This window comes from Nesoenas mayeri (genome assembly GCF_963082525.1).
Source record: "Nesoenas mayeri genome assembly, chromosome: 10".
NCBI classification, from domain to species: domain Eukaryota; kingdom Metazoa; phylum Chordata; class Aves; order Columbiformes; family Columbidae; genus Nesoenas; species Nesoenas mayeri.
Genome location: NC_137560.1, coordinates 17,652,682 through 17,674,831, shown reverse-complemented (window position 1 = coordinate 17,674,831; position 22,150 = coordinate 17,652,682). Strand labels below are relative to the sequence as shown.

At 43.2% G+C, this 22,150-nt stretch overlaps 2 protein-coding genes across 2 annotated transcripts in view; both read left to right on the top strand.

The window, feature by feature from the left end:
- The window catches only part of SYNPR (synaptoporin), a gene marked incomplete at its 3' end in the record, with an annotated part of 102,691 nt that extends 92,024 nt beyond the window's left edge, over window positions 1-10,667 (top strand). The window contains exons 4-6 of the mRNA XM_080350536.1: window positions 289-487; window positions 9,431-9,622; window positions 10,401-10,667. Of these exons, the coding sequence (XP_080206662.1) occupies window positions 289-487; window positions 9,431-9,622; window positions 10,401-10,667 (658 nt within the window). The remainder of the gene's footprint in view (window positions 1-288; window positions 488-9,430; window positions 9,623-10,400) is intronic.
- Window positions 10,668-18,716: 8,049 nt separating this feature from the next.
- Window positions 18,717-21,504, top strand: SNTN (sentan, cilia apical structure protein; the record flags this gene model as incomplete). The annotated part of the gene is made up of 4 exons (XM_080350535.1): window positions 18,717-18,826; window positions 19,451-19,485; window positions 20,265-20,404; window positions 21,231-21,504. The coding sequence occupies 4 exons, from the start codon at window positions 18,717-18,719 to the stop codon at window positions 21,387-21,389; spliced, it is 444 nt and encodes a 147-aa protein (XP_080206661.1). The 3' UTR covers window positions 21,390-21,504.
- Window positions 21,505-22,150: the final 646 nt, after the last annotated feature.

The following is a 22,150-nucleotide window of genomic DNA, read 5'->3' as shown; positions in this document are numbered from 1 at the left end:
GAGGAGGTTGTACCAAACCATTGCAACATCAACTTTTCTCTGAGGTTGATTAAAAGACGTGTATAGGTTGTCATTCTCGCCTAGATGCTCACGTGGATGTAATCTTGTGTGTGAGCACCTCTGAAGAGCACAGCCCACGAGACTACTTATAGGGCCAGTTATTCAAGAAGGGGATCAATGTACATCAGGAATGAGATAGGGAGACAGAGTAAATGTATTTATATCATTATTTGGGTAACAGTTTCCTTTTTCTGTACTTCACCTGCCACTCTTTGGGATGTTTTCCAGGTTGCATCAAGTGAATTTCGATGCTCCCACTTGTGAAGGCAAGCGTCGAGAAAAGCTCTCCTTGATAGGGGACTTCTCTTCTTCGGCAGAGTTCTTCGTCACCATTGCAGTCTTCGCCTTCCTATACTCGCTGGCTGCCACTGTGGTTTATATCTTCTTCCAGAACAAGTACCGTGAAAACAACAGAGGGCCTCTAATTGTAAGTGTGTATTTGCAGCATTTTTAGGTGTAGGTCTTAACCTCCTGCTTTTTTGGTGGTTGAGGCTGTGGTGTGGTCTGGGAGATGCAACTGACATAATGCCCAAAGCCTCTCTTCATTTGCCTGTGGGTTTTGTTTGGTTTGAATTAAACTTTTAATATCAAGGGTAACAGACTACATGCAGGTGGTGTTTAGTCCTAATCTTGTATGTCCTTGTGGGATTCCCTGCTTCTCTCCCACTGCCTGCAGTGGTGATGTTCATACAAATCATGAGATGTAGCTGAGTGGTTGCAGGATTGGGGTCCAAGCCATACATCTGTGGCAGCAGAGCTTCATTGGTGGGGAAAAAAGGGAAGAGATCTTTGGTATTAACCTAGGAGACAAAAGAAACCATTCCCCTGACCAAAGCCTAGACAGGTCGATTGCTTGTTGCTAATTGCTGCTACATTCAGCTAAATGATTTTGCTTTAGAGAATTATGTAGCTGGTTTTTTCAGTATTACCAAGAGCTCCTAGCACATTTGTGTCTCAATGCTGGTTTATGAGGCTCCTCACTTTCCAGTTATCATTCTACACACCCGTCAAGCTGTGACTGTCTGCACCTATATTGTTCTTTGTACTGATTCCTGAAGGCCTGTAAAAAAAGTCCTGCCATGCACTTTCTCTTAAATCAAGACTATGAAGCCAGTGACAGCTATTTTGTTCTAGGTGTCTGTTACCTGTCAGTGCATCACACCCCATGATACACCCCTTGGTGTTGCTGGGCTGGTGAAGTCTGTGTACTGATCCACCACTGCACTGAAGTTGGGTCAGGTCTCTGTAGGGTTGTCTCATACTCTCCCATCCATGGCGAGCACTCTCCTCCATGGCTGCATGGATAAGATTATGCTAAAGTAGAGGGAATATTTCTCTGAATTCTTGATGTGAAGAGCGATTCAAAGGGAAGGTGGTGGGAGTTTTAGTGAGGACTGACATAAGAGTTAGTTCTGGCTTTAAGAAAAAGCTAAACTTTATGATTGACAGCAACCAGACATTTGGCTGAGACTTGCACCTTAAATGACTGAAAGCGACCGATAAAAAACATCAGAAAAATATAATAGAATGGAAAATAAAATCACCAGGACAGAAAGACTGTACCTGTTGAAGGAAATAACTAGTGTGACAGTAAGCAAAATATTAAACTCTAGAAAGGTAATCTAAACATCACAGGGTTTTGAGAAGGTTTTCCTGCTGCAAGAAGATGTGAGGTTTTTTTATTTAAGTTTGCATAATTCAAAACTGATGAATCGATACAGAAGGGAAAATTCTCATTCCATGTCAAAGGAAATTAAACCTTTTCGTTTCAGGGTTGTTGGGACCTTTCCTCTCTTCCAAAAAAATTATGAGGAAAGGAGAGAAAAATCTTCATAGAGGAGAGGTAGAACAGGCAAGTTAAAGAGGTCTCTACAGAAACAGTAAATAAATGAAGTGCATTGCTTCTGCTTCATTCAGTTGATATCAAGTAATATCTCATATAAAACTGTCTCATCAAAGGATTAATTGCAGAGATCTGTCACTTTAATCTTCTTGTGGAAAATGATTCTTCTGGCCACATTATTTTGTGCAGCAATAGAAAAAGGGAAGAGGAAAAAATAATTCTAATGTGTCAGATTGTGATGTGGCTGCTTGCCATTGTCCAGGACTTTCCTGATGCAGCTGCTGCAGTCGTGTTCATCACAGGATGCACAGTGCAACCTGCTGCAGCATTAACGTGGCATTGATTTAATTTGTTCTGTGTAATGGATTGTAATTGAATCTACAGGTTAAATTTAAGTGTTGTCCATTACCAAAGCTGTTGTTTGCAATTTCCCAGTCTTTAAACCAAGCCTAAATGACCTTATTTGTTCAGAATATGAAGATGCTTCTGAGTGTGTCCTACAGCAAAAGCAGCTTCTGTGGTGAGTGGTATTGGGAAGTGGCTGAGGGTTATGCTCAGCTTATACCTGCTCCAGCATGTCCTCTATGCTTCCAGCTCCATTGTATTGGGGTGTTTTTAGAAAAACAGACCCTTTTCCATCCTTGCAATTCTCCCCAGAGGCATCCCAGTGCAATGATAGCAGTACTGCTGTGCAGTGGAGATGTAGGGAAAATGAAGAGCCCCAGGCAGAGAACAAGCAGGCAGCTGTAGCCAGGAGGAATTAAAGGGAAACTCAGAGTGAAAACCAGCTTCCCATGGCTGCAGGGCTCACCTAAGGGATGCAACAAGCAGGCGACTCATCCTCCAGCTCCAGGCAGATGCTACACTGAACTGACATAACCAGCGAGATCACACATACATCAGATCAGATGTGTGGGTATGTCTCATCCCTGAGATTGTTCCTCCCAAAGAAAAGTGTTACAGAAATCTGAGGTGCTTTGTGCACACCAAATCCAGCCAGCAGTCCCCAGCACATGTTGGTGCTGGAGGGAGGGCAGCCCTTGCTCCTTCCTCATCATCAGGTGAGATCCATGTGTCAAGCACTGTTTCCAGACTACCAGTTTTTTGCCTTTTAGTGAAGAGTTAGAAGATGATGGTTTCATCTGTTCTTTCTTCTGCTGCAGTGCCTGTTTCATATTTAAAGCCATTCCCATTTAAGCCTTGTGCTTCCTCCTGGCTTGATATTTGCTCAGTCTGGGATGACATCTGCCTTTAAGCAGCACCCTCTGAGAGCTGGCTGCCTTTCCTCCTGATAGATTTTCAGGATTTGAAAAATTAGTATGACAGGAGAGGAGGAGAAAGAAAAAAAGGGTTTCACTTGAAATTTTAATTTTATTTTATTTTATTTTTATTTCAAGAAACCTTTGCGCAGGCATTCAGAGCACCATCAATGCATCACCAGCCTGTAGTGGCCTGACTGGATGCAGAATATGCAACTATAAAGAATTTAGTGACCACTAAGTCACAAGAAACTCACAGAGAAAATTTCAGTCACAAAAGTTTCAAGTTTACCTTTTTTATACAAACACAAGGAAACACAACTGCATGTGCTGAGCATCCCTTTAACTGTGGAAAAATGCTTTAATGCTCAGTGTGAAGTGAGACATCACAGCAAGGAAATATTTCCAGTAGGAGAAGCCCTTAACTCCTTCCATGACTGTTTGGATGGCACCAGCATGTTTTATTCACTGCAGTGAGCCGTGTTTGTTGCTAGTGTTACCTCTCGGGTTTTGGGTATAGAAATCTTCCTTTTGGTCACACAGGTTGTGTTACTTACCTGTGATGGAGGTGAGAGTCACCCCTTTCCACAGGGGTTTTGGCAGCGAGCCCTTACCATGTGCATCCTCCACTTACCTCCATGGAGAGATGATTTGGGTGGGTTCACACTGGATAGGTAAACCTAAGAGATGACCTTGGATTCCCGGTTCCTAAAGGAACAAGGAGCAGTTTACCAAAGATTAAATATCTAATTGATATGTGCAGTGTGTTTCTCAGCTCTCAAACTGGCAGCTGTGATTTTAATTTCATTGCAAACTCCCACCAGATGCATGTGTATGGTGAGAAGCTGGGGGCTCCCCTTGGTGGCTATAAGCACAAGCCAGTTTCTCAAATGACTGATTAGTGCTCAAGCACCAGAAACATTTTAAAGAAATTAATTGGAGATGCTGACATAGGTTTTAATGAATGCGATGTACAACATCTCTCCAATTTTCAGTAGATTTGCATCTCTCAGACCAGCCTAAGCTGGTTTCCACTCATGTACCACCACGTACCCTGGGGAGGCGTTGCTGGTTTGTGATGAGAGCAGAGGTGACCTGCACCCTGGAACTGCCACCCAAGCACCCCTGACTCAATTCCCTGCTTCAGATCTGTACGTCTGCAGCTGTTTGTGAGCAGAGTAACCAACCCAACAGTTGTGCCAAAATTTTAGGGGATCAGGACTAGATGCTTCCATGTATCTCTGAAGTAGGAAAATAAAGGAAAGAATAGTCACAGACAATGTGTATCAGTACCCGTCACTCAGACTTCTTACTGTTTCTGTAGTACTCCATATGTACTCCATTTAAAACTCACACTAACAACTCTGTCTCTATGGGCCTTCAGGTTTGTCTTTGGGAAGTTATAGATTGGCCATGAAAAAACACATGCATTAATGCATAAATATAAAACACTTTATTAGTATTCCAATGAATTAGTATAAAAGTAAAAAATTACTCAGCCAAGAAGAGTGACTGATGCAGCCCTGGAAAGAGATATTTCAGTTTTGTAGTGATTACTTTATAATCTCATTCTTATGGTGCATAAAGATGCTTACATGTAAGAAGGTGAGCTCTTTCCTTTGCAGCTGGAGTCCTGTCAATAATCTACATTGAGCAGAAAGACATTTGTTTCTTTATATATGTTGCAGACCAAGTGAGTTAAGTACACTCCTAGTCTACTCTTTGAAGATGTCTTTGATTAAACATGTTTTATTTCCTTCACTTTGTCCAGCTTTCTGGAAAATAGATAGGGAAAGAATAAAGAGCCATTTGTAAAACTATGACTGAATCCTTTGCAGTTTAAAAAAAAAATAATAATTAATAACCAGAATAACTCTTTGCATTTCAAAGAGCTGCTTCAGCCTGCTGTTGTCATCTCCTTTTTGAAACACAAGCCCGTGACCTTGCTGTATGTGCTGGTGCCTCCCAAAGGGCTCTGCACATTCCCACCGAAAGAAAGCTTGCAAGGCCATGCACCATTGCAAGAACAATGCAATTCTTCCAAAGCTTCATTCAGCACAAAATCTAGGGTGAGACCTTGTTCAAAAAAAGAAAGAGCTAAAATGCCACTGTAGAAAGGTGCTTGCTGCTTGTAGCAACCTGCTGTTGACCACTTGCCCAGGCGGGAACCGTGGCTATGGCTCTCGCTGGGGTGGGTTTTGAATTTTTAGGTCACTTGTGACTCTGAAAGCAAATCCTCTGAGTGGTTTGCTCCTCCTGCGGTAAAGAAATCTCCCTCTACTCCTGTGTGGCTGTCCATGAAACCTGTTGACAGTGCTGCCAGGCTGGACATGCTCTGGCTGGGAGGGTTTATAGCCTTTGGCATTTGAGGAGTTGCTCCTTTGTAAGCTGTAAAAGCATGAGAGGGTTTTGTCAAATGAAAAAGTTTGATAGCATGAGTGTTGGCAGATGGAAGCACTTGTGGAGAGGTGCTGGAAGCCCTGCATGGAAGCCAGTTATGGGGCCAGCAGCTGTGGTTTAGCGAGGGAGGAGGGAGTGGAACAGGGATGCCAGGCACCCTTCAGTCAGGCCAGAGCTGAGGTTTTGCATATTTTCAAATATAACAACTCAGGGCCATCGTGCCAAACTTGGACCATGTTGGCCAGGAGGGAGAGCAGGGCATGGAGAGCACACAGGGGCATGTGTGTTAGAGCACTCTGGGGGTTGCTGGAGCCACAGACCAGCTCAGAGCAGATGAAACGTGTCCCCTTCCTGAGTGAACAAGCGACTTCTGCAGATGCTTTTGGCACTTTGGACACTGAGTGGTCCAAAACTGCACTCGGGAGGCTTGAGCAACGTGACTGCTCCCTCCCAAGAATGGGCATTTTGTGAAAGTTAGTAGCTTGATGCCATGGAGAAATGTTTCAGTTACCATGAAAAGGCATTCACAGTTCTGTTCTAAAACATATATAAAATTGTTCCAAGTAGGCATTTTTGGCAAACTCAGGCATAGCAAGTTTCAGCTTGAAAAAAGCAGCTAGATTTTTATTTTTTTTCTTTTACACATACTTTAGGCTCTTAAAAAGTCTCTCCCTTGTATATTCAGCATATTTTAAATCTTGTTTTCTGCTTTCTCCTACATGCTCCTATTTCACCTCCTTCCCAAAGGCACCTGTAGGCAAACCAAAGTATCTCAGCTGACATCTATGAAACTTTGCAATTAGGACTATAGCATAGCCATACAACAGTACACACTGAGAGATCTGTAGATTTCAAGAGAGTGACTACAAAAATTACTTTGTTCCAAGGGAAAAAAAGTCACCCATGCTATAGGGATATTAAACATTCAAATGCAAGATTTGTTTTATTATGCAGACACACTGGCTTTAATTACCAAGGAGAAATTCCCCAGATAGACATTAAGCCACAGAACAGCTTAGCTTGAAATTCACTTTTATTTTCAGTATGTCATTATCTTGTAACTCTGTTCCACCCAGAGCTGTGAAAACGTTCAGCCAGAAATTGAAACCCACTTGAAAACAAGAGAGGCTCAAGTTCCAGCCAAAGCTGAAGGTTAGCAAAGATTCAAATTAAATAGGAAGACACAAATTTGCTCTAGTCATGTATTTTGCTTGTTGCACAGTGCAAAGGAGCAGAACAAATCCTGCAAGAGCCCAAGTCTGGCTATGTAGCCTTGGTGAGAGCACCTGCTGACAAAATCCTGGTGTTTCATTAGCCTTTCTGTCCTGTATTCTTGACAAGGTGTTGGCTGGCTGGCAGACGGGCTGCATAGTTGTTTCTCCAAGTCCCCCTGTGCAATCTTTCCCCTTTGGCTTGGTGTGTTTCTTGCACCCAGGCAGTTTTTTGAATTTCCTGTGTAAAAGGGCTGATCTCAGCCCCCAGAAGCAGGGGCCTTTTCTCCAGGGCTCTGATGTACTCTCAAATAAGGGCAGGATCAGGCAGCGTTAGGCTCGTGTGGACACCCTGGTGCAGGGGAGAAGAGGAAGTCGGCAGAAGGCTGGGCTGAGATGGAGAAGACCAGACCTGAGAAATAATATGAAATAGTCCCTTTAGGACCAGTCTTTCAACTGCACAGTGCTCTTGGGTGTTCCTAGCAGTGCTTTATAGCCCAAGACACAAGCTACTAGCAGTTGGAGTGAGGGACTCATGCAGATTGCTGTAATTTGTGTCACGAGTTGTGCAAATGGCTCGCTGACATGAGGGCAAGCTCTGAAAGCTTGACAGCAGGTCTGTACCCCTGCTGCTGTCACCTGCTTGAAGAATTTTGCTCACTGTTAAAAATTTCCTTATTTTTAGCAAGTTTAAGCTCCTACATTGTGTTAGTTTGGGTCAGTTTGTCTCTGTTTTCTTCAAATTTCTACCTGTGTTTTGTGTTTATTTTATTGTTATTGCCAACGTGCTGATCACAGACCTTGGTTTAGCTAGCAAACAGTGTGGTGGCATTGACAGAGAATTCCTTCTCATTTTAAAAATGTATTCCCCAAAACCCTGCTGTTTCTCTGTCTATTGTGTCAATCAGAACCAATATGGGGGCTTGGCATCCAGGTAGATAACATGTCAAGCCTCATAGCAAATGAAGAGCATATCCCATCATAATCCACAGCTCAGTGAATATCTGGTGTTTCTGCCAGCTGGAATTTTTCAGAAATGTTTGCAATTGAACTGTTGCCTCTAGGAGACCATTTCTCATTCAGTTACTGCTAGGACATATAAGATACAATAATTTTGTTTGCTGGAAATCTCCCTGAGAAGAATTACTCTGGGCTATCTGCCTCTGTCTGCCTGGAGTCTCTTTGGGTGTTAAGAAAGTTGTCAGCTACTGGGCTTCATGCTCTTCAAGAGAGCCCATTTGGCCATTGTGAAGGGAGGTCAGAGGAACTCAAAGCTCGGCAGCAGATACAGGCCTGCAGAAAACAAATTGTGGTGCTGTTAAAAAAGGATATATCCTTTGAGAAAGCATCCAAGCACAGTTAATTTAATCCCATCTGCATGAGCGGAGAAATCCTTTGTTCATGGCTCGTTTGTGCGGCTGGTTTATTGACTGGTGCCTCTTCCATCGTGATGGAGGTTCGTGCTCCCTGTCCCTGTGGTGCCACAGAGCTGCTTCCCCAAATGTCAGGTGTGTTGTAGAAGAGGAGAATGATGCTTCCCAGGGATCACTTATTTCTTTAGATAGCAACCCAAAACTTTGTGTTCTTAATGAGCAGTTTCTCTTCCTCCTATGTACACCTTTACTTTGTAAGGGGGAATGGGAAGCAGCCCCCAGGGGAGGTGGGATATCAAGACGCAGCGATGCAGTTAATGGTATGTTAGACTTTGGCACCTCTACCATCTGTTGTGGGCTGACAGATGGGATGAAATATGACAGCAGAAAGGCTCTTCTGTTTTAGCAAGACACAAGAAAGCTTGAAAAATCACACCTCCTCCCTCCTTTCCCCCCAAACCCACACAACAACGGTGTCACTTGGCCACTTGTTCTGGCTAAGACAAGGAGAAGTTTATGCCTGTGTGTGCTCCTGAGAGTCTTTCAAGGGAAAAGTGAGCAGAGTGGTTCAGAGCAGAGCTGCTTGGAGGCACTGGATCCTGGAGGGACTGTCACACCTTCTCTCCTCTTTTCACGTGGGTGGAAATTAGGAGTAAACGCTTTACCAGCACAGAGAGGAGCCGAGGAGTCGCTGTGCTTGGCGAGTCTTGCCGATTATTTGTTTGCTCGTGATAATTAGTGGCAGCATGGCTAATGGAGCAAGGACATTTGGCCTTACCTGTAGCTGGTGAGAAAACTCCTCATCTGCTGGCTGAGTATTAGCCAGTTTCAGGTTCTCCCCAAGATGCTTCCACGGATGGAAACTGTTCATATTGGAAACTACCCCAGCTGTCTGTATGAGCACCTGAGGTGAGAGCCAGCCCTCAGGAGAGCCAGCTCCTTTCCAGGCATCTGTATTTTCTTAAAATTGATCCAAGTTCATCAGCCAGGTGCTGTGAACAGCCAGATTTCCAAGGCAGCTCAGCATCCTGGGTACCAGCCACACGCTTGTGTGATTCCGTGTCCTCAGGCCTGGAGATGCAAATGGCTCTGCTCCATTAAGAACATCAAGCGCTTCTGAAAATTAGCTCTGTAGGTGATGACAGTAATCACAGCCTTCCATGAAACAACCACCTCTTGTTTTTTCTCTCCCCTGACACAAGCTTTCAATTTTCGAGTGATTCTTACTTCCCCCCCCGGCAATGGACACACCAGTATAATGCTTCTAACTAATTTGTCTTTTAGGATTTCATTGTGACAGTGGTCTTCTCATTCTTGTGGCTAGTGAGCTCATCTGCTTGGGCTAAAGGACTGTCAGATGTAAAGATTGCAACCGACCCAGACGAAGTGCTATTACTGATGTCTGCCTGCAAACAGCAGTCCAACAAATGCTTGCCCGTTCGCAGCCCTGTTATGTCAAGCCTCAACACTTCAGTTGTAAGTGACTTTGATTACTTTTCGCCATTACCTTACAAATGTATTTTCATCTCTTTTTTACCCGTGTATTGACCTAAATTGGGTGGTGTAAACCAGTTAGCTGAAATGATTTAATTGGAAATACGGTTTTGCTGCAGGGCAAGGCAGAGCGTGACTCAGGACAGCTCTTTGTCGTGGAGCAGCAGTGGGATGAGCATGCAGGGGTGTGATGGGGAGAAAGCAAAGTGTCTGTCCAAGGGCATTGCTTCACCCATCTGCTTTCAACTTGCCCCAACTGCAATGCTTTTGAAAAGGGGTCTGTGATCTCCTTTAAGAAGAAAAGGTTTTGTGCCTTGCAGATTCCTTTAGAAATTCTCAAAAAGAGCAACATAAAATTAATGTTCAGAATGTTTATAAAAATAAACAAAAAACCAAACCCACAACAACTCTCTCCAGGCCAGCTGACCAATTATTATAATATCTCTCTTTTTACTTATTTATTTTAATTTTGTCTTTACACAGTTTATTTAAACTAGATTATATTTTCAAAAAAACATTATTTTGGCCTAAAAACCTTCTTCTTGGAAACAAAATTAAACAGACACCTTGTGAGCTACAGCTAAAGGGAGGTGAATCTGGGAATTTGCTCCAAAGCTGAAATAATTTTCCAGCCAGTTTGAGGAGAAGGATAGACTGGGAGCAGCTTTAACTTCTCCCAAGACCATGCAGGGTCCATGACATCAGTCTGATCTATGAGACCATGGCTGCTGAGTGACGAGCTCTTCTTCTCCTGACCTAGGTCTTTGGCTTCTTGAACTTTATCCTCTGGGCAGGAAACATTTGGTTTGTGTTTAAGGAGACGGGCTGGCATTCCTCGGGCCAGCGGCATGCTCCAGACACCATGGAGAAGCAGTCCAGCAGCTACAACCAAGGGGGCTACAACCAAGACAGCTACGGGCCGGCCGGTGGCTACAACCAGCCAGGCTCCTACGGCCAGGTGGGTGAATATGGCCAGTCCCAGAGCTACGGCCAGAGCGGGCCGACCTCCTTCGCTAATCAAATTTAGGGTTTACGCAGCACGAGCTCTTGCATCCCTCACACATAGAGAGTTTAACAGGTCTCAAGTTTCAGCAGCGCCAGATTCTGAAGGGTTTTACATAAATTAATACTACAACACGGTGTTTAAAGTTGATTGAAGATCTAAGCCTACCTCCTGAGGCAGATGGGAGGTGGCCAGTGGGCTGGAGTTGGCTTTTTTGTTCCCTGACTAGCCAGATACAGGGGATGCGCTCATCGCAGGTGACCTGGAGTCAATGTTGTAGTATGTACTGTAGAGATAACTTTATGGTAGTTTTGTATGTGTTAAGATGGTAGAAGCATTTTGTAGCCTCAAGTCTGTAGTATTTAATATGCATAATATAATTGAATTTCCTTCTGCATTTTGGTGAAAAACAAAAGTGTTTTACTATTATTTCTACAGATTATTCTGTATATCCATGCATGTAATATTGCACCTAAATTTTCAAAACTGCCTGTCTGTGACTCTTCAGAGCATTTGTTTTGGTTACACTTTTCTGTTTCAGAAGTTTTTACTATTATTTCAGTTAACTGAGTCATCCGTAATTTAGTGCATGGATAAGCAGTTTCATACCACCAAACGTCTGGACTGTGTAAATGAAATGTCTCAACTTCTGCCACTATATTTTGTTAAATGTATGTTTAAAAGAAGTATGCATCTTTTATATATTTTGCAGAGTTGAATATATGGCTTACCTAAGTTCTGAATGCTTTGTAACTAAAATGTTTTTCCTTAAAATGGCATTCAGTAGTATATATGGTACCTGACCAATGTTTATTCCATTTAACTCAGCTAAGTATTCATTCTATAAATCACTATTTCTATGGATGTTTTGTGAATCTTTTAATGTGAGCTATGGAGAATAAGGACCAAGTAACTGTGTTATATGTTTACAAAGGTATTTATTTAACTAAGATAACAGAGGTGCAGATATCAGTATACAAAACCATGCGAAAATGCCCTGTTGCTTAATACAGCAACACAGAAAAACCGCATGTATTGCTGTGACCTTACAAAGCGTTAAATATTCCTTTATATCCCCTTTATAGTAAGAAAACCTTTCTATATGTGCTGTTTCAAGATTGTTAAGATATCCCTCTGTTCTGTCGCTGCTCTGAGCACTAGCTTGGTGCTACTGGAGAATGTAACTGGATTGACCAAATAACCCAGGCTCGAAGGAGCTCAACCCCAAATAGCCAAAGCCAGACTTGTAGCCCATTTGGATTTCTCCCTGGGAAATTCAGCTCTTCCTCACAACACCACATGGGATGCATTGACACAAACGAAAGTCTGAAGCACAATATACTAATCAAAACTGATCATCTGCATTTCTAAATCGAAGTGTATCAGTATATAATCTTATTGTATGAGCTGTAATGTTGAAAGCATCTTAGCTTAAAACAGCTTAGTCTCTTCTATGATTGTTGTAACCAATTTATGGCTACTCAGTGGATGAATCTATATTGTGATATCTATTTGACCCTAATAAAGTTATTGCATACAATGCATGTTTTCAGAGTATGTTAATATCAAAATGTCACTGAAAAATATCTAAGATAACTATTAAAGATAAGTAACTGTTCCTGTGCTTGACCTTATTGGTCATATTCTTGTTGTTTTCCAACACTTTTATGAGGATTGTTTTAATGTACAGTGAAGTACAACATTTCTACAGACACTTGTCATTGAAGGTTAGTATCAGAAGTTAAAAAAAAAAATTAAAAGTGTGTGATTTAATACCTGCCTGTCTCCTTACCTCTCTTTCCACCTGTCAGTAGGACTAGCCCAGTACTGTGCTAACTATCCCAGTTCTGTGGACTGCTGGAAAGCCATGTTTGAGATGTCAGGAGGACAAACCAGAATATCTAAATATCCTGGTATTCCAAATGGAAGCAAAATGCAGTTTTCTAGGACAATGAAAAATGTCATTTTGTCTCTCAGTTCTTTTGTTCCTTATTTTTTTAAGCTTGGAAAAAGTTAGATATAGGCAAGCCAGGGGAAAGGGAAATCTGTGTGTGTGAGAAAGGATGGGATGTGTGCTCTTCATGCTCCCTCCCACATAATCCTACTCTTTATTATTTTCTTTTTAATCCACTTTGTACTAGTTAATCAGGAAAATCCCAAGTTGGTTTATCTAAGTCTTTGCACTAGAAATAGAGCTTTTTGTATCTACTAGCTTTCTCTTCATGAATGTTTCCACTCGGATCAGCAGGGTCCCATTTCCAAATGTTTCTCTCTGATGCTGGGGGTTAGAAACTTGAGTTTCACTTAGATTTATCCCTGTGTTTCAAACAAGCTGAAATTCTTGTGTAACCATGTAAGCACTGGAGCTGCAGCTTTCAAACCCTCAGGAGCTGAAGAAAGGGGACTCACTCCTGGAGAAAGGGGACTTGGGACAGAATTATGATGATGATTTATTCTGGGTATTATTTGTGTAACACCAAAGCTAAGATCTTCTCATCAAAGGCAGAGCTGGTTGGAAGAGCTGACAAAAGCAATAAAAAAGGCACGTGTTTTCATGAAATACTTGCCCTTTACCCAGCTGGCCAGATCTTCACAGGTATCTTAGCTCCTTACTGCCATGCAGAACAGTTGTGCTGGTCCTTCAGGGACTATAATCTTCACTGTGAATTAGGAGGGATGGAAAATGTCTTCATCTGTGTCTTCTCAGATTAATATAGTATGGCAGCAGCAAAAGTGAAAACAAAAATGATGCATGCATTTTTCTGGGTTATATAAGAAAACGTATCTGAATGTTTCCTCCGTGTTCCTCTGGATTCAAGTCTTCTCAACAATTGCCAAAGGATGTGATAAATTGGAAGTTTATTTGAACGAGGAATAGTGACTGTATAGCAAAGTGTTGAGCAGCAAGATAGAAAAGATTGTATTTAATGTTTCTGGGGTTTAAAAGAAATAGCTAAGTAAACTCAGGCATCCTCTGTGAAGCTGCTACTGTCAGACTGATTGCTTTCCTACTCCATCATTAGTGAGTATCTCTGCCAGTTAGTTAAATAACTAGGTCAGCCTGGGGAAAAAAAAATAAAATGTTCCTTGATCTTCTGTGCTGTCCCTCCTGTTTTCTCATGCGTTTCTCTTTATAGCCCACTTCTCAGCTACCAGAGATGGGAGAGCATTTGCATTATCAAGTGTAGAGCTGTGGAGGAGAAGCAGGTACCTCTGCAAGTGTGCTGGGGGAGGTGGGAGCACAGGACGTTCTCTCCAGGTGTCTCAGAGGCCAAAGAAGAGGCAGCTTCACAGGCTGGTTGAGGGGTTCCCCATTGCTCTTGACTGGGAAGGGGATGCAGTTTGCAAAGCTGCAGCATCATACCCTGCGTAGGGAAATGGTGGAGAGAGGAGGGAGCATGGCTCTGGGTACCCAGCAGCTCTGCAGCCTGCTTTGCTCCCAGCCCAGCACAACAAGGATGAGTTTAGATGCAAATCCAGCCCACAGAGCTGTGCCCTTACTTGACAGGGTATTTTTTTTATTGTGCAATACTTTCCTGATGACTGATCAAATCTCCTTCACCGTGGCCATCGAGCTGCCCATAACAGAGCCTTGGTGATAGCCAGGACTTGGAGAAAGTTTGTGCTCCTGTTGCATGAGTTTGTATTGCAGTTGCCTGACCTGATTAGGTTAATTATTTCCAATTTGTATATGCTCTCAATCTGAATGAGCGATTCAAGCTCTAGTCCTGAATTACTCTTGGCTGAAACTCTGATGTACTGATGAAAGAAGAAATCACATTCAACGTGCATTGCACATCTCTATAGTCTGCTCCTGACAGTATCTCTAGTTTTGTGGCTAATATTACAGACAGATAAGAATTACTGTGTAAAAACTGCCACACATTGTTTCATCCTTTTCTGAAAAAGTTCTTCTCATATAATGGCATAACATGTCATAAGCATTTAGTCCTCTGTCTCCTAGTTTTAAGTCGGATTTGAGTCAAAATCTTTATACATGTGAATGGATGGGCTACTTAGCTTATGCTCTCTCCCTGACTTAACTATTCATTTTCAATTTTTCTTTTTATTCTCTCCTTCTACTAAACTCAAGAGCTTTTCCTCCTGGAATTTTCTAACAGCAGCAATAATCAGTATTTTAGTGTTAATATCTGGTGCTGATTATCCCGTCATTTGTCAATGCCATACATCCTTAGTAGGAAGATCTTCTCATTTCTATACGAAATTTAAATAGTTCAGCAGGGAGGCATCCCATTTGTTGCCTTTAGCTACTGATTTCTTTCTTACATTTTTATTGTTGTGTCCTTGTTTAATAAGATTTTAGGTTTTTGTGAATATAGCTGCCTTTTTAGAGTCTAAACGTCCTGTAATGAAACATTTCTCAGAGGAAAAGTTATTTGGTAATAGTATATTCAGCCTTCTGGAAATGAACAGCGTACAAAAAATGTTTGGCTTGGCCCTTACCCATTAGGTTGCCAAAGAACCCGGGGGAGCTGGGTGCCTGCACGCAGGAGTCCCCACAGCCACGCTGCTGCCTGGCAGCCCTGTACAAGGTACAAGCACGTGTTAGCCAGGGTGCTGTGCCACAGCTGAAAAATGCCTGGGCGTGAGATGACAAATGATGTCTCCCTGCAGACAGGTCAGTTCTAATAGCTCTTCTTAAATGGCATTTTACCTGCTCTGTCCTCAGCAATGGGATTCATAATCATTCATGACCCCAGAGCTGAATTCCAGGCTGAGCTGAGCTATTTCCCATGTGTGTGGATGGGGAAGATGGGCTGACCTGTTCATGCCTCCCAGCTGGGGTGTCCCCTGATCCTGAACCCAGCACAGAGCCACAGGGTAGCTCTGCATTGCCTGGAGGAGCCTGGTCACGGGTTAATCAGCCACTGGTCAGCAAACTGCATCCAGCATGGCCAATGCAGATAAATAGTGGTTCAGATTTCACCCTGGTGTGAAATCAAATTGACTATGAAGAGACACTTAAAAAAAAAAAGAGCTGATGGCCAAGAGGTAAATGTTCCTGGGACGCACGGCATGTCATGCCATCCCAGCACAGATAAGAGCAGCAGCAGCGTGCACTCCAAAAGGCATGGGGATTGAGAAACAAATGGGTAGGAAACACTCACCCCGTGATTTTATTTATGCTCCGCATTCCCTGCCTCCTCAAATAAAGGTAGGTGTTCAATTTTTGTTTTGTTTTGTTTTTCTGGATGCTTAGTGGTATATTAGTACTGGTAAACCAGCTACCAGTGAGCAGGAGCTAGTTTGACTCTGTGACCAGCAGGGTACAGTGGCCATTACCTAAATTACAGTTATGCAAAGCAGCTGTTTCTTGCAGTGACATGGCTGTTGATGTCTTGAGCTGGTTAAATCCCCCATGAACCTGTACTGGGTTGTTTCTCCTATTTGCATGCTGCTGTGCAGAAGAGAAGAAGGTCCTTCCCCAGCAAGGCTTAGCCCACTTGCCTGGGGGGGCTAGTGTTAAGAGCTCAGCTTTAGGGAGCGCATTAGACCTGCTGCTTCTGCTGGCTTTTCCTATGTTAATTAATTGATTTCAAAGGGATGGAGAAAGACGAAAATACTATTAGGCTGTGGCAGCCAGTACTGCTTTGGGTGAAGATAGAATGGGGGGCTTCTCAGTCTTGGCTCTTCAGAAGAAAATACACCTATCATAAAAGATCAAAATGACCATATTCTGGTCACAAAGAAATGAAGCTATTACCTCCCTGGGTGCAGGTTAGCAGTATTTCTCCTTCAGCTGTTACAGAGTTCACTGAAGAAATGCAGTCTGGGTCGCTGATGGTGTGAATGCAGCTCCAGTTTGAGGTGTTCCCTTGTGTCCCCATGCCCTGGCTGTGCCTGCCCAGCGCAGACATGCCTGCACCTGCCCAGCCTTGCAGGGACATCTCCAAGGGAGCCCAGGCTCCATCACACACAACCATTTCGCAATGTAAATCTTCTTGAGTTGCACAAAGCACTTAGAAAGTAAAATAACAAGCGTGGAGACTGTGGCTTTTTTTCAGTGTCAGTTATTTTAAGTGAACTGCCTGTAAAGATTTTTCAGTTTTAGTTGTTGGGTTGCGTATTTGGTGCAGACAATATTGTTAATGTGTCAAATGTGCTAAAAATTGACTGATAAAAGCACCTGGATATTTAAAACATAAACAGAGTGTATCAAAATAGATGCAGAGCAGATGGCCTGGCTCCCTGCACACCTTGCTGACCAGATACTCAAGCAACACATACAGCCAAAATCTTGCTGTCTTCAAAGCTGATCATCTGCAAAGGCAAGGGTTATCCTCATGGAACCCTTCATCCGTCAGGCACTAATGCTCCTGCAAACGTTAATTAGTGCATCCCAGAGGGATAGTGTACCCCAGGCTTGCTTGAACTTGTTAGTACCCCAGCAAAGCAAATCACCTGTTCTAGAGCTCAGGCTCTCAAAAGTCACTAAGATTAAAAAAAACTGTGAGCTGAAATCTGATCTCGGGTGGAAAGAGCCCAAAACACAGAGGGCTGGGTTTGCCAGCCAGCTCAGAGCATGGCCTGTAGCTGATAAACATGCAACAGAGTCTGTTTCTCACTCTCATTTTTACCTTAGATGCTAAGACCAAACATTACCATTCAGTGGATTAATCAGGATGTAAGGCTTTTCATGCCTCCTTGTATGGTTCAACAGATGTGAAAGGGAATTATCACTTCAACATGATATCAAGACTCAGGGTTTTTTGGGTTTTGTGTTTTTTTAGGTGATGGTAGATTGCTAAGCCCGAATTCTTGTTTAATTTTAGTGTGTTAATTGATGGGATAATGAGCATTGATTATATGTGTTTTGGCTGCGTCATTGCAATTACAGGCTCTGTTTTATTCATGAGCCAATCCAAAAGAACGCGCTAGAGATCTAAGACAGCTTAAACCTCTCAGAAAAAGCTCTGAATTGTTTGAGTAATGACACTCTGAGATGGAAAATTAAAGGTTCTCTTTTCCCATGCTTTTTAAGATAATTAAAATCCAGGAACAGTAAGGTGGTGAACATCCTTATTCATTAGCCTTCAGTAATTTAGCTTCTACTAAATGAGGAAAACATTTTAATTCTCTAGGCCATCTGTTGCAGTCTCCTTTGCATGTCCTGTTACATAAAGTCTCATCCTGGGTAGTTTTAACATCAGTATTGTCTCCTTTCACCAGGAATGATGGGCTGAATGAAGTAGTTGAAGTCAGGACCTATTAACAGACCACCCTGGGATTAAAACAACCGCTTGGTCTTTTAGGTCAAAGTTATCCCATCTAGACACCTCTAAGCAAAAGATCTGCAGAGAGGAGACCGTGCACAGAGACAGGCAGCAAGACAAGCTGTGTGTTTTCGAATAGTGATATCGCTGCCAATAAATAACAAAGTTCATCGGAGCCCTTCCAGTTCCTCTGATGTGCGACTGCTCTGCCATATGGCTCGGTGCTGCTTTGGGAAGCAGGCAGTAACCACGCCGGTAGGAACCCAAGCAGAGGCTCCGAGCTGGATGCTGCTTTGCAAGTAGTTTGGAGGAAGAACAGATCTTCTCTTTGCACTGTGCTAGGGGAAGAAATACTAGACCAGGAACATGCTTACTAGGGATAAATGCTGGGTCAGGATTTGAGAAACACACTTGGTTTCTGACTGTCTATAGGAACAGCTCACTTTATAGCTCGGGGCAAGTTACATTAGCCCACACTAGAAAGGTTTCCAATTAAGATGATAATGTGTACAGCTGAATGGATTCCATGTCTTAGTTATTCCTGATGCAAAGTTACATCCCTACAAATCTAAGAGGATTCAGGCTCCATTACTTTGGTTTGTTTCTGTCAAATTCTCACACAAAATAAAAGCCATGCCACTTGCCAACCCAGCAATGCTGCCTTATGGGGGCTGTTTTGCATTGATGTATTTATCCGGCGCCATGATCACCAGATAGCATTTACATTATTGATAGAGCACGGCTGCAAGCAGCTGCTTTCACAGGGCAGAGCTTGAATTCACCTGTTTGCTATTTATTACTCGAGTTGCTTAGAGATCACAAACACCCCAGCCTTGAGATGTGTGGCTGCAGGGCCAGTGTTCCCAGCACACAGCAATACTCGGTCAATCAGCCTGCTCCTGTTTCCATGAAAAAGAGCCCTTCGGCTGCAGCAGGTATGGCCAAGCGGTAAGTCACGCTTTGTTTTTTGCATCTCTGATGATCTGCTGTTTGTCTTGAAATTCACGATCCAGGTTTATTTGTGTCCATCACAAACAAACTTCTACTGTGTGTTGGATGCTCTGTAATTAGTTTCCAGCACTTTAGCAAAAGTAAGCAGGCTTTCAGTTTTAATAAAAAGCAGGGAGGAGCTTCTTGGACATGTGAGTCCTGCTGGAAATAAAATCTGTGTGTCTGCCCCAAATTGGGAACACTGGTGAGTGGGGGATGACAGACCCCTCTGCACTTCCCTGGGATGGGCTTAAAACTGAGAAACTTCCTGGGGCAATTTCATGTTCGGAAGAAAATACCTGGAGAACATCACAATGCCTCTTTCAAAATTACCTGATAGGCGCTTTTAATAACAACTCCAAGCTACTTGCTTAGGTGAGGAATTAGGAGCTGTGTGATGTTGTGTGCTGCTTGTAAAGGCCATTTTCCTTTTTGTTGTGAAGGAAAGCCAGTCTCTTTTTGAAAGCCCTGAGTTTTCAGGGTATTAAATGAAACAGAAATGAGCAAACTCACTCATGAAGAAATATATACACATACAATTCACCAGGTGATAACTGTGCTTCTCTTCTCTCTCACTACCAGCATACCCATAGCCAAGCAGCTGGCATCAATAAAAGGTAAGGGGACCCATATGTTGCCTCCTGGAGGGCTCAGTTCTTCCAAGGCCATAACTTAGGTGTGGTAAATTCTGGAGATTTGGCAGAGCTGTGGAGGCTGTGCAGACCCTTGGTTGATGGAAGACAAGAGGGTCTTATGAGTCCATCCACGTTGTGCTCCCGTGTTGATCTGTGTCTCCTCTTCTGCTTGCTTTTCCATTAAAAATCACAACCCTGTGTGTGGTGCTGTTGCTAACTGAGGGTTATGAGTGTGCATTCTTTAGAACATGGCTTAGCAGCGAGGGAAATGAATCCACCCAAAACCCCAAGTATACCATAATGCTGAAGTGCAGTGCTGATGCTCAGACATGGGCATTTCTGTTCAGTCACGCTTCCCAAATGGGCCACTTTTTCCCTGGTACAGAATCTTGGGAGCCCAAATGCACCCGGGAGGTGGCCAGAGTGGCTGGTCCCTGTGGTGTAGCAGGTCCTTGCTGGATGCCCAGGGTGGGGACAGACCAAGTGGGTCTCACACATCACCCTGCATTACTGCCTCAGCTCTGGCCAAAAGCTTCTTTTCAGGGTGTGTTTCCATGGGACACGAGGTGTGCTGCTGGCCCACTCCAAATAAAATCTGGGCCAGCTCCCCTGTGAGTATGAACAGTTTGAGTCTCATTAACTTTAATGAAACTACATAGATTTCCACCCACTCAGGACGGTTCTGACAGATTCCTTTCAATTATATCTCAAATGCTACTTTTTCCAATAGGCTGATAACTTTTTTCTTTCCCCCCAACTAGCCCTAGGAAAAGGCTCAGACCTTGAAAAAGCTTTTGCTACTGTGGCTTTGGTGTATAACAACTCTGCTGACCTGGAGGGCAAGCTCAGCAGAGCTGACACCAAAAACCTGCTGCAAACCCAGTTTGGGAGTTTCATACAGGTGAGGGGGTTTGGGCAAGTGGGTGACACTGGGCCAGCACCAGTCGGGTGCTTTGGGAGCAGGAATGGCACCTTGGGCTCTGTCCTGCAGCTGGGTGGGCATCAATCCATTGGGTTACCCCAAGAGAGACTTCAGTGATTTGGTACAAATGTCTTCAGTGGATTAGTTGCTTTATGTTGAACCTGTGTCTGACACAGGGGTAAAGGAAGGGGGGACAGCAATAAACCACAGCTGGCATGCCTGCTTCGATTTTTTTTTTTTAAAGAAAATTGGGCAATTTCAGGAAAAAAAATGATTACAAGAGACTGTATTTATGAAGAGAATAAACCCTTTGCATTTAATTAGGTGTTTGGTGGTTTGCCAGAGCACTGACCCAATATGACAGTGGTTACTGGTGGGGCTGTTGGGAGAAAAGGAGCAGAAAATGCCTCCCCATAGTCACTCACCCTAGTGTCAGGAGCAGCTAGGTATGGTGGAAAAACAGCTGCATTGGCGCTGGTGCTTGTAAACTTGGAGACTTTTTTTCTAGCAATTACCAGCTATGTTCATCACTACCACATTTTCAGTCATGACTAAGTGTATTTTTAAAAAAGTGTTCTGAATTCAGGTGGAAATTTTGGGGTCTGATTGTTCTGTCTGGTTGCAATAAGATTTCTGTTTGAGTTTCTTGGGATACCTTTAAAAAAACTAATATGAATGTGCACATAAAAACCTGAATGGGAAGACAGAAAATACATTAACTTTTACAGAGATGTCTGTCTTTTTTTTTTTTTTTTTTTTTTCAGATGATGCAATAAAAAGGTTTTTTTTTTAATATTCTTCATAGGGCCAAGAAAACAAACCAAAGTACCAAGAAATAATTTCTTCTCTGGATGAGGAATCGGAGAACAAACTCGATTTTGAAGATTTTATGATTGTGCTAATCAGTCTCAGTCTAATGTCTGACCTGCTGCAGGAGATCAGAAAAGTGAAAACCACAAAATGATCGGTGTTTTAAAAGAAGAAATGGCTTGGCACTTTATAAGGAAAGCAGGAGTGAACTGCACACAGACATAACACCTGTGCTGGTGCCTTTTAAATGGAATAAAGTTTTGTCTGAACCTGGCTGAACTCACTCCTATGTAGGAATGGTCTGTGGAGTGAAATACTGGTGCTCGGGGTTTTGTGATCATTACTTGTGCTTCGGGAGGGTGCAGTCTGGACGAGCTCTTGGTTGGTCCCAAGGCCCTGCACCAGTGAGCAGCTGGGTGCAGACCCCAGCCCAGCATCAAGACAGGGAAAGGCAACCCATGTTCTCCCAGACCTCTCCATCATCTCCGGCATCATTATGGGGAGATGATGGGGAGACAGCTGCAAAACCGTGTCGCCCCATCTCTCTTTGGGGTAGCAGCACACGGGGCTGGTCGGCTCCCCAGGGTTCTCCTGGTGAGCTCGGGGCACTTCAGCCCTGAGCAGGGTGATACCAATGATGGGTTTCATAATTGTCAGTTGACCACAAAATCTGTTGTAGCCTTTGGTAAACATTCACTTTAGTTTACGTGGTTTCCAACCCACCCTTTTGAAAGGAGCATTTATTTATTTTTATTTCCTCCTTCAGCTGACCTGTTCATTCACTAGGGAAGAAATCTCAAGTCCAGTGTTTGCAATGCATCTTTGGTAGTGCTGTGCTTGTGTGACCAAAGGGATGACGTAGTTAACATGATGTTCAGATGAGTCTGTTGTTTCATCAAACTGTGTAGAAGAGAA